The 13,041-nt window shown below is 32.2% G+C and overlaps 1 protein-coding gene across 1 annotated transcript; it reads left to right on the forward strand.

Annotated features, from left to right (window-relative positions):
* Positions 1-312: 312 nt before the first annotated feature.
* LOC129874018 (cyclin-dependent protein kinase inhibitor SMR6-like) lies at positions 313-1,204 on the forward strand. The gene has a single exon (XM_055949234.1). The coding sequence runs from the start codon at positions 547-549 to the stop codon at positions 856-858; it is 312 nt and encodes a 103-aa protein (XP_055805209.1). The 5' UTR covers positions 313-546; the 3' UTR covers positions 859-1,204.
* The last annotated feature ends 11,837 nt before the right edge of the window (positions 1,205-13,041 follow it).

The following is a 13,041-nucleotide window of genomic DNA, read 5'->3' on the forward strand; positions in this document are numbered from 1 at the left end:
ATAAGTTCGATTTTTGCACACCCCTGGGCCCGCGGCTAGGGGCATCCGAAGGGAAAATAATGATACAAAAGATGGGTAAAACCGGAAAGTAAAAAACCAACAATGGCGGGAAAGAGAGCCGTTGCTCTTCTAGACACCAAAAAACTAGCGCGAAAAATCTAAAATTTCCAGTTGCCCATTGCCCGAAATTTTACGGGCAGCCCACTCTTTTTTCTGTCCCCTTCCCCTTCCCCGCCCCCCCCCCCCCCAAAATAAATAGAAAAAATCTTTCTGTATATATTTATTAAGATTCTTTATGAATCTCATATTTTTTCTCTTAATAATAATTGCTTCAAAGTTCAATCTCCTCTAACTTTTTTCCCTTTCGTTTTAGCGCCTTTCCCCCCCAAATTTCTTTCATTCAAAGTCTTCAAAAAAAAAAGGCCATTTTTAGTTACTTTGAAATCCTCTGTTTTTCTGTCTGCTTTGCTTGGACAAAGTTTCAATCTTTACAGAGCTTAAGATCTTTTTTTTCACAATTTGGGGTTGTGGGGTTTTGTTTAAAACATGGGATTTTCAAAAAAAATTAAAGTAGAAGGAAACAAAGAAGAAAACAAGAAATGGGTAATTGCTGGAATTGCGATTCTTGCTCCTTTGAGATCAATTTCAACTAAACCCAGAGATGATTCTGAAGATGAAGAGGAGTTTTCAACAACTCCGACGGCGAGAAGTTCAAGGATACCGGAAAGACTTCAATGTCCACCGGCGCCGATGAAACGCCGGACAAAATCCATGTGTCATTATAATAGTGGTAGGGAGTTTTTCAATCCACCTGACCTTGAATCTGTATTTATACGCCATGTTGAGAGAGCTAATTAAGCTAATATGTGTAAAAGGGCCAAAAACCAAAATGGAATTAAAAAGTGGCCCTTTTTGTTTTTGTTCTGTTTCTTTCTTCTAGTTTTTTTTTTTTTTTTTTGAGTTTAGTAAGTTTTATTAGGTTAGTTTGTTAGGTTCAAGTTGATGGTGATAATGTAATATACAAACTAGATATGTTTTTTTTTTCAAAGTAGCTAATTTAGTTTGTAGTTCTTTTTTTTTTCTTCCAATGAGAATATGAAAAATCTCAATTTGCAAGACTCTTTGATTTCTACTTTTCTTGTTTCTTTGCGAGTGAAACTGGTTCACATTTTGCACAACTTTTGGCTTTCTATTTTCCATTTTTCTATATGTAAAACAGGTCAAAAAAGTTTATCTCAATTTGCAAGACTTTTGCTGTCTACTATTCTTGTTTCCTTATGTAAACTTGGTTTAAAAAATGTATCCCAATTTGCACGACTTTTGCTGTCTACTATACTTGTTTCTATATTTTCAAATGTTGACATGTTGTCATTATAAATTAAAGATATATAATGTATCAAATTGTTTTTTAATTTTAAGAGAGAAGTATTGAAAACACATCTAAATTTGTTGTAGATTATTAGTTTTATTTTCAAATTATTGATAGTTTTAAAAATATACCTTAGTTATACTCAATTTTGCAACATGAGTGAAGCATACCTTTAAATTTTAGCTAAGTTTGGGAGTGTTTTCAACATTCTTTTTGATTTTTTTTATTAAGAGTCTTATGCTACTACAAGAATTGAAGACCACTTGTTATGTTATGTGGTAGATTAAGAGTGTATCTAAATTTAGTTAGTCAATAGAAAAGTGTTTTTAAAGTTGACAATAATTTGAAGACGAAACTAATAATTTGCATCAACTTGGGGTATTTTTTCAATACTTCTCTCTTAATCTCATAATCTAAAATATGGAAAGTTGAAACTAAAAAAATGTCAAGTAAAATAATTCAAATAAAAAAGAGTGTCATCTATTTTATTTTATGTGACACTATTTTGACTTGATATGATATTTAAAAAAAAATTTGAAATTTATAATTTAAATAATTTTAATATTTATATCGTTATAAATTATTTTATTTCGCAAAATCATACTAAAAGAAAAGAGTGTCATATCAAATCAGATGAAGGTAGTAGCAAGAGTTTTGCGCTTTGCTTTCCTTATTTCTATACTTGTATACAAATACTAAAGTTTAAGAAAAATGATATTTTTATAGATTTTATCTTTACTTTATAAATGGTGTGAACTTAGAGATGTTATTTTTAAGATAGCTTTGAATCAAATAAAGCAAAGCAAATTTGGGTGCTTTATGATAATCTTCTTATTCGTAGTATTCTTATTTTTTTCACCTACTTCAATTTTGCAACTCCATTTTTCAAATATAAACAAACAGATGCACGTGGATTTTAAACAAATAGAGGAAAAAAACAAAAGTGGCCGAATATATCTATAAATTAACTAAAGGTAAAATCTTTTTCATGGCTGTACTGCACGGATGCTGTCTTCACCAAATTCACTGACCAATTTTACTCCTATGAAGTTGTACTTTTTCAGCACATATCAAAAATATATTTTTATAATTATAAAATATGTCATTAAATAAAAAATAAAAGTTATAAAAATTTAAAAAAATCAATTATTTATAAAAGTACTACTTCTACCTTTGTCCTAATTCATGTGTCATCGTCTTTTTAAAAATTTTGTTACAAAAATAATACTTTATCACTTTTTTATAACTATAAATACTTTAGCTTTAAAATTTTATTTTTTACACTAATGATATCACCACATAAATATTTAAGATTTCTTTTAAAAATTAAATTTCAAAAAAGATTCTCGTTAATTTTTTTTTTATATCAAGTTAAATACCTATTCACAATAAGTTATATATCTTTGAAGTAGAGATAAGGTATATGTTGAGAATGAAGAAGGTTGACAGCTGGATCAAGTGACATGGCAGCTGACATAGTCCAGTGTCTAAGCACAATTATGTTAGCTAACTAATTATGATTAACAGAGTTAGTTAGTAGTTAGAAATAGCTTAATGAGATTAGTTAGAAGATACTTGTATATATAGATGTCCAGATTCATTGAATGATGAAAGAGAAAATTTTCCAATTCAAAGCTCTCTCCTAAAAATCAATTCCCTTTATTTTGAGTTCTAGCTCAGCTGCAGATTTCCTCCATAAATGGAAGTGATGTATGCACATGAATTCTAATATAGTATCAGAGCTACGGAAAAGTGTATGAACAGATCTTAAGTCTGGAATCGAGAAAGTCGACTGATAGGCATCATCCTTTTTCATGCTTCATCCTTCTTCGTGCTTCAACAAATTGTATGATAGGTTGCAGAAATGGTGATCGAAGAAAACACTATTTCTGAAAGAAATTCGAACACATTACCAGTTATAGATCATCATCATCCTTTGCACCTGCAGGCATGTGACACTCCAAGTAACAATTTGATCTCCTTTACTTTGACTGATCCTGAAAAATATGTGATTTGGATTAGATCGATGAGAATCGATTTAGTAGGCAAAAGTAAGCTAGAATTTGCTGATGAAAGACATACTAAGGACAAATTTTATGTTTCGCTGCATAAACTTTGGGAAAAATGTAATGCAATGGTTTTACCATGAATAATGAATGTTGTGAGCAAGGAGCTACTGAGTGGAATCATGTATGCATCTAGTGCACACAAAGTTTGGACAGACTTAAAAGAAAGACTAGATAAGGTTGACGGATCAAAGGTGTTTCATTTACATACAGAAATTAATCACTTAACTCAGGGTACTTCTTCTATATCAAGTTATTTTTCAAAGATGAAAGAACTCTGGGAAGAATTTGATGCTCTTATGTCATGCCCTAGGTGTGAATGTGCAGAGTCTAAGAAATATGTTGAGCATTTTGAGTATCAACGTCTGTTACAGTTTTTGATGGGGCTCAATGAGTCATATAGTCAATGTCGAAGTCAAATTATGACGATGGCGACTCCAACTCCATGTTTGAACAAAGCTTACTCTATGATAATATCTGAAGAAGGTCGAAGATCTCTGGGAAAATCAGTGCATGTAATAGATTCAATTGATACAACAACTTTGTTTAGCAATAGAGTAACTAGAAATAATCACAATCTTGATAACAACTTTCGTGATTCAGAAACAAATTTTAAGCCAAGAAGGAACGATGATATATATTGTAAGCATTGTCACATTAGAGGATATTCAAAGGCTCAATGCTGGAAGGTGCATGGGTACCCTGATTCGGAAGGAAAGAGAAGAACAAATGGCCACAATGGAAGTGGTTACTCATTTGGGAGATACAATCTTGATGTTAATGTGGTAGCACATGATGACCAACAAACACAGAAGGAATCAACTCTTCAGTGCATGGTCATGAACATGCTACTGCAAATTAAAATACAGGGATCTTGTTTACTCAAGAACAATATGAACAATTATTAAAGTTTATCAATAAGGATAATGTGACAGATGAGAAACATGTGACAATATAATCTACTCCTTTCTAGATAAACATAACATTGATTATGTTAAGTAGATAGTAGATTCAAGTGCCACATATCACATGATATACAATAAAGAGTTACTTAGTAAAGTAAAAACTATAAGTGCCACGCATGAGCAAGCCAAGCTACTCACTAAGACTGCCCAAGCTACTCATGCCAAGCAGAAGACAAGTGCAACTTCCTGAAGGCAACACCATTGAGATTGCTTGTATAGGTTCATGTAATATGAAGAATGGAGATAAACTTACTAATGTCTTGTGCATACCAAAGTTCCAATATAACCTGCTATTAGTTTCAAAACTGACCAAGGACTTAAGGTAGTTTATCACTTTCTATCCTGACTTGTGCATTATGCAGTACCTTCACAGTGGAAAAGTGAGGGGGATTGGTAAGATAGTTGATGGATTGTACAGGATGCAGTTGCAGCTGAGGGACTACCAACAAGTCACAATAGCAGTTGTACAATCAATACACCATGGTTAGATTGAAGACTTGATCACTTGGCACAAAAGACTAGGACATGCTCCTACCAAAGTATTGAATAAAATTTCTAATAGGAAGTTTAGTACAAATAGCAGCACAATAAAAGGTTGCACCATCAATCCACTAGCTAGACAAGGGAGATAACCATTTCCTAATAGCAATAATAGACTTACTATACCTTTAGAAATGATATGGGGACCCTATAGGGTGTGTAATCATGATGGCAGCTGATTTTTTCTTACTCTAGTCGATGACTATAGTATAATGACATGGATTTTTTTGCTGAAGTTGAAAAGTGATGTAATTGTCATCCTGAAACATTTTTTTACTCTAATAAAGACTCAATTTGGTGCAAACATTAAGGTGTTTAGGAGTGATAATGGTACTGAGTTTTTCAATGTTGAATGTAATGCTTTATTCTAATCACATTGGGTAATTCATCAAAGCTCTTGTGTATATTCTCCTCAACAGAATGGTTTGGTAGAAAGAAAGCACAAACACATTTTACAAATAGCCAGGGACATCAGACTCCAGGCCCATTTACCTCTTAAATTTTGGGGTGAATGTGTCTACAATGCAATATATGTTATTGACAGAATTTCACTGTTTGTCCTAAATGGGAAATCATCCTTTGATTTATTGCACGAGTCCCTCTTTGTTACATATGAGGACTATTGGATGTCTATGCTTTGCTACTGTAGTACCAGGTGGAGACAAGTTTGGTCCTAAGACAATAGGAGCAGTCTTCATGGGAGACTCTACAACCCAAAAGGGATACAAATTATACAACTTATTAACTAACACCTTCTTTGTTAGCAGGGATGTCATTTTTCAAGAAACTATATTACCTTTTCGGTTACTGAAATCTAGTCAACTACAATTATTCCCAAATGGAGTCTTACACATTGATTCAGAGCCTACTCTTTCACCTCCTATTGTTGACATCACTGCAGATCTGCCTCCTACTCATGCAACACCTTCTCCATTAGAAGTTGTTGTTGATTTAGTTTTTGCTCCAATACAGCCTCTTCACATAGATCCTCTATTTGATGGGAATGTTAGAAGATCATCTAGATAAAAGTTTAAACCACAATGGATGCGGGAGTATATATGTTCCTACACTAATCCTTCTAATATTTGTTTGTATTTTATGTCTAACTACATCTCACATAGTGGCATGTCTGCTCTATATTAGTCTTTCTTAACATCCATGATTGCTTTACAAGAACCTCCAAATTATGCTAAAGCTTCTTTGGATCCACAATGGATCTTGGCCATGAACAAAGAATTTCAGGTATTGCAATCCAATTAAACTTGGTCCTTAGTGGATCTACCACTAGGCAAGATTCTCATTAGATGTAAGTGGGTATATAAGATCAAGTACAATACTAATAGTGAGGTTAAAAGATACAAAGCTAGATTAGTGGCTAAAAGTTACAATCAGAAAGAGGAATTGGACTACCAAGAAATATTTTCTCCTGTAGTAAAGATGGTTACAGTAAGAGTTGTCCTTGCTCTAGCTGCTGCTCATAATTGGGTACTCCATCAAATGGATTTTTATAATGCATTCATGGAAGGGGACTTACTAGAAGAGGTCTATATGCACATTCCTTAGGAATTTCCCAGTCAGGGGGAGAAGGTCTGTAGACTGTACAAATTCCTAGATAGTTTGAAACAGGCCTCGAGACAATGGAATTTGAAACTTACTAAAGCCTTGATTAGTTCTGAATTTACTCAAAGTCACTTTGACTATTCATTATTCACAAGAAAGTTGGAAGAAAAGGTGGTGATAATTCTATTCTATGTAGATGGCATCCTGATTACAGAAAATGATCAACAGTTGATTGTGGAGGCAAAGTAGGTGTCACGCCCCGAGAGGGTACCCTAGGCGTGGCCGGCACTCAGAAACCATCTCTGGCCTCTAAGAGAACCACTTGGTCTCATCACTTATTCGTTCATCAGTGGAAGACTTAATAAGAATACTTATATGGGCTCTCCATTAACAACATCTCATGAAAGAAGAAGTTTTTAGAAGAAGTAGTTTCAAAGGAGAACTACTCCAATTACATCATTAAACTCTGTCTATGAAGCCTCTAATACTCTTAGATGGTGCCAATGACATGTCCATGGCTACCTCAAAAGAAACATCATACTCAACAATAATAAAAGGATAAGGAGTTCCTTCGAATACAAGAAGGACTCACCAAATAGCCGAAAAGAAATGATCTTCAACGATGTGCCTATTGAGGATCTCTAAAACCTATAAATGCATCATAAAACGATGCAGGTCGAATGACGTCAGTACGTGGAATGTACGAGTATGTAAAATGGCAGGAAGGTAAGGACAGATATCAAGATACTCCTCTCAATAAAACTCAACTCAGAAATCAACATCATCTCAACATCAATATGTAATGCAAGTTTAAAATATAATAATAAAATAATAGTAATAAGAAATGCTTACTCAGTTGGGAGTTTCTCTAACCGACAACCATCACTTATGAGCTAGCGATGATACAATGAAGCGATGTTGTTGCCACATCCATCCAATACCTTGCCAGGGTAAAGGACATCACCTTCTTGGATCCACTCATCAAAGTCCTCTTTTTGGGACTCAAGAGGCATAGCCTCCATCCTACGCTGGCTACGTAGTTCTGGGGTTTGAGTCAATTAAACTCTTGCCCAACTCGGTGCTCAATACTACTCCCAAAATATGTGCTCATATTAAACTCATCATCTAGTCTCATTGGACTTTAATTTAAATCATCAAACTCATCTCATTTCATGTTCATCAATCATTATACTTCCAAAAACATCATTTACATCTCATCAAAATATCTTGCTCAAAATATCATTTGCTCAAATTCATTCAAACTCAACTCTTTTGCTCTTTCAAAACTCAATAAAATACATATATAGTATTAATTCATATAACTTTCTTTTTATCAATGAAAATAATAAAAAGCCAATATCTTTACTCAAAATATTTATAAAAATATTCATGAACATCAAATCAATTAGGATTCATGGGAAAGTAGCCATGAATAATAATTTCAATAATATGAGAGATAACAATAATAATATTAATGCATAAATATATCAAACTCAATAGAAGAAGAATTAATTTATTTAGAATTCAAGATTTGAATAGAACTCAACTATAACTCAATTATAATGAATTTAAATATTGGGCGCATGGACGAACTCAATCCAATGCTATGAAAGCCTTACATACCTTAAATCCGAAGGTTTACTCCGAATTGGAACACTCTTGGACCCCTAGCCTTTTCTTCTCGCCGGAGCGTTTTGTGTACTACCCGGAGTATAAGAATCACCGGAGTAGTATTTTTATACTACTAAAACTAAAACTATATTTGAGAAGAAGTATATAGAGACAAGAAATGCTTAAGAAAGCTTGATGAATAAAATGAGGAAATAAGGTGGGTATTTATAGGTGGGAAAGAGGGACCTAACAATAAATAAAATAATTATAAAGAAAAATCTGAAAATTTAATGGAATATATTGATGTCATGGATGATGTTAAATGGAGGACAATTTATGTCATGCATGATGTCAAATGTATCTAGATCTTTCCATGGTAGGTAAGATGAGTTCTTTTTAACAGAATACTCATTTTCAAAGCTGCGTTTGAATAAGATAAATTCCTTATTAGGATTTGGTGTCTTCATAAGAATTGTAGATATGGAAGTTTAGTTTCATATCGTTCAAGAATCAACCAATTTGGAGCAACCTACAGTGAGATATGAATTTTCTTCTATAAATACTCAATTCTATTACAGTACTATATCTTGCAAAGATTAATTTATTTGACCTACTTATACTCTGAATCTTAAGATATGTTCTTCATGAAAGTTGTAGGTAAGGATGTTGTGGTTACCCAAAAATTTGAATCACCTAATTTGGACCAACCTATGAAAAGTTATGCCCAAAATACAGAGGCTGTATTATTTTCGTCGAGAATTGAAATACCGACATACAACATTTTAGGGGTTGTTACAGTAGGCTTTACATCTCAATTTCAAATTAAGAATTTAGGTGAAATGAAGTATTTCCTTGGGATTGAGATAGCAAGATCAAAACATGGGATACTAATGAATCAAAGGAGGTTTGCATTAGAGTTAATTACTGAGTTGGGACTTTTTGGTGCAAGACCAGTGACAACACCAATGGAGTTCAATAAAAAGCCGGCCACAGCTGAGTTAGATGAACATATGGGGCTGCAAGATGATGACAAGCTGGAAGATGCAGGACCATATAGAAGATTGGTTGGAAAGCTCTTGTATCTCAATATGACCAGGCTAGACATAGCATATGCCATTCATACACTTAGTTTATGCATTGTCCAAAGAAGTCACACATGGAAACAACCTTGATTGTTGTAAAATACATCAAGAATGCTTCAGGCCTAGGAGTTCTTATGAGTGCAAAACAGTCAAATGAAATCATAGGTTTCTGTGGTGCTGATTGGGCAGCTTGTCCCATATCTAGGAGATCAGTCACAGGTTATGTAATGAAGCTTGGAGACTCATTGATATCATGGAAATCCAAGAAGCAAATAATTGTGTCAAGGAGCTCAACTGAAGCAGAGTATAGAAGTATGGCATCAGGAGTATCAGAGATATTGTGGTTAGTTGGTTTGTGTAAGGAGTTGAATGTGAAAGTACAATTACCATTTACTTTACACAATGACAGCAAATCAGCCATACAAATTGCTGCAAATTTCATATTCCATGAGAGAACTAAGCACATAGAGATTGATTTCCATTTCATAAGGGACAAAATACATGATGGAATCATCAAGACTAAATATGTGACATCAAAGGATCAGGAGGCGGATCTGTTCACTAAAGCTTTAGGAAAGGGCAGCATAACTATCTTGTAGGCAAGCTAGGGATGCTTAACTTGTTTTCACCCACTAGCTTGAGGGGGAGTGTTGAGAATGAAGAAGGTTGACAGCTGGATCAAGTGACATGGCAGCTGCACATGGTCCAATGACTAAGAACAATTATGTTAGTTAATTAATTATGGTTAAGAGAGTTAGTTAGTAGTTATAAATAGCTTAATGAGATTAGTTAGACGATACTTGTATATATAGATGTCCAGATTCATTGAATGATGAAATAGAAAATTTCTCAATTCAAAGCTCTCTCCTAAAATCAATTCCCTCTATTTTGAGTTCTAGCTCAGCTGCAGATTTCCTCCATAAATGAAAGTGATGCATGCACATGAATTCTAATAGTATGCGTATATTTATTTTCTCCAAATCTTACTTTTGTGAGATTATATTTACTTATTGTTATTATTTCTGTATATATCAAATTAAATAGTGTTACATGAGATAGTAAGGAGGAATTATCTCTTTTTTCTCTTCAAGGGAGGATTTGAAAAGGAAAAAAAGAAAAACTTTCCTTGGCTCCAAGTACTTTTTTGTAGCATTTTGAAAATAGCCTCTTTAGTCTTTCTATGTGTCCCACTTATGTCCCCACAACACCTGAAAATGTATATTGGCAAATCCAACTTCTCCTCGTAAAAATGTCACACTGGTAATTAAAAGACAAACAGATGCATAATGAAGATGTACTGTAAGAGAATCCTATGTGGGGTAACTATACAAAAAAATAATTGTTTGTTATTGAAATTAATGCACACCACTTTTATGACAAGAAAAAGTTTCCCTTTATTCTATTATTGAGTAAGTTTCGCTTTTATTGTCAATCATGTATTAATAAAAATAACACATGTATTTGTTTTATGTATTAATATTATTTTGTTTAATATATTTTTTTATGCCATGAATAACTAATGCAAGGGATGATCGGGCGCCCGATAATAGATAGATGACTATATAGTCAAAGTCTCCAATCTAAATAGAATAGGTTAAGTTACACATATGTAAACATCAACTAGACTTCAATGGTTAACAACCACCTATTTCTTTGAAACATCAAATCCAGCATAGGATGAATTCTACGTTAGTAAACGAAGAAACATTGGCATTAGTTATACACTCAATGGTGTACAATCGCGGAGCCACCTTGTGGTTAGGGGATTCATTCGACCCCATTTCGACAGAAAATTATATTATTTATACATGTTTAAAATAATTTTTTATGTATAGATAATAGATGTTGAACCCCCTTCGACTAGTTCGTGTGTCTACTTTTTCAGATTTTGAACCCTCTTAATCAAAATCCTGGCTCCTCTATTGATTGTGTACTAAGATGTGTATTACTAATACCATGAATTTTTAGGTACTAGTAATGTAAGAGGGAATGTAATGTATGCATTAATATGGTTAAAAACTCAAATACCCCTCAAAACACCTTTTACATCTTTTTCACCATAATTATGGCGGATATCTTTGTAAATAAATATTTTTATACCATGCATTTTATTTTTGGTACACCAAACCAAATAATGCGTGAGAAATATCTATGTATAGTTAATACAATTATAACTAATACAAACATTACTAATACACTCTATTTCACATCATTTTTATACATTCTACCAAACCACTCTAATAGAGAGATTGACAAAATTCAAAAACTTCAAATATTATCTCGCATGTCCAAATGGGGTCGTTAATGTATTGTTAAATCAACGCTCTTTAGGGAAATGACTTAACCAGCCAATTAAAGTGATTAATTAGTGTATCAAACTTGTCTCCTCCCAATGTAAGGTGGTAATTAATTCAACCTAAAATAAAGATTAAAGAAAGTATCCTAGGGATCAGAGAGGTTTAGCATAGCAAATTCATAATCTGCAATCGTAACAAAAGTTGGGACCTTACTTTGTCAGATAACTAAAACATTGTTTAATTTAAAAGAGTTAACAGTACAATTTTTAAATTTTTTGGCATTATCAAGTCACCTAATATGATATTGGAAGCAGAACCTTATCAAGGGTGATTAAAAATAATAGTAGTTTATTTTTGTATCTAGACAATTCAATAATGAATTATATATACACAATTTTTCGGCTAATGAAATTAAAATTGAACTCTTTCGAAAATAATATTAAAATTAGGTTAGTGTAACAAAATAAAATATATTTATTTTGATTAAATCCAATTTTAAAAGTGCAATAGAGTTTAATGAAGTACGCAGGGCATGACGTTGATTGTTTTCACGGGAACGAAGAATAAAAAGAAGTGTACTTACCTTAGGATAAGTGTGATTTGTTATCAACTGGCATGTGGAGCAGTGGTGGACTATTTCATTTTTAATCAGAGGTCTCGAATTTAAAATTTAGATATGAAGAAAATTATATTTAAAATGTTATCTTTGAATGAGCAGGAAAACACGTAATTCAAATTTAATCGAAATTTCAATTCAGATTTCAAACACCACACACAAAAAAGTGTGAATTGTTACCTCGTTGGGAGCACCTTTTATTCCCCTCTTTTTTAATCTTATCTTCAAACACACACACACACAAAAAAAAAAAAAAAAAAAAAAAAAAAAAAAAAAAAAAACTCTAAATTATTGAGCATCTATATAAGAGAGATTAAGTGAGCAGTTTGAATATAAAAATTATAAATTTTGAAAGAAAAGAAAAGGAAGGAGTGGAATTGAGTACTCATTTTTAAATTAAAAATAATATTTGAAAATTAAAATTATATTTTGACATAATTACAAATGAAGATTGTTTTTGAAGTGAAAATAATTTTTATATAGTATTTTTATATAATTTACGAACATTTAAATTTTAAATATTAAATTATTTTAATTTTAATTTAATTTTAAAAATTAATCAAATTAACTTTCATGAAATCTGAAGTTAAAATTTGAAGCTTGATTACCTTTTGATTTTCACTCATTTCATCAAAAGAATTTACGTAGTCCCTTTGTGGCACATTTTCTATTTAAATTTGTCTCAAGAAATATCACTTCTCAATAATTAAAAATAATTTTATTTTATTTCTTTATCTTTAATGAAATAATTTATAATAACATAAATATCTAAAATTAATTTTAAATGACAAATTTCCAAAGTTTTTTTATTATACTTTGTGTCAAATTTTACGAAGCCATAAAAATTGAAATGAAAAGAGTACTCCCTCTGTTCATTTTTACTTGTTCGCTATTCTAATAATAAATTTTTACTTTTACTTATTACTTTTAACATA

Source organism: Solanum dulcamara, chromosome 11 (assembly GCF_947179165.1).
Source record: "Solanum dulcamara chromosome 11, daSolDulc1.2, whole genome shotgun sequence".
NCBI lineage: Eukaryota > Viridiplantae > Streptophyta > Magnoliopsida > Solanales > Solanaceae > Solanum > Solanum dulcamara.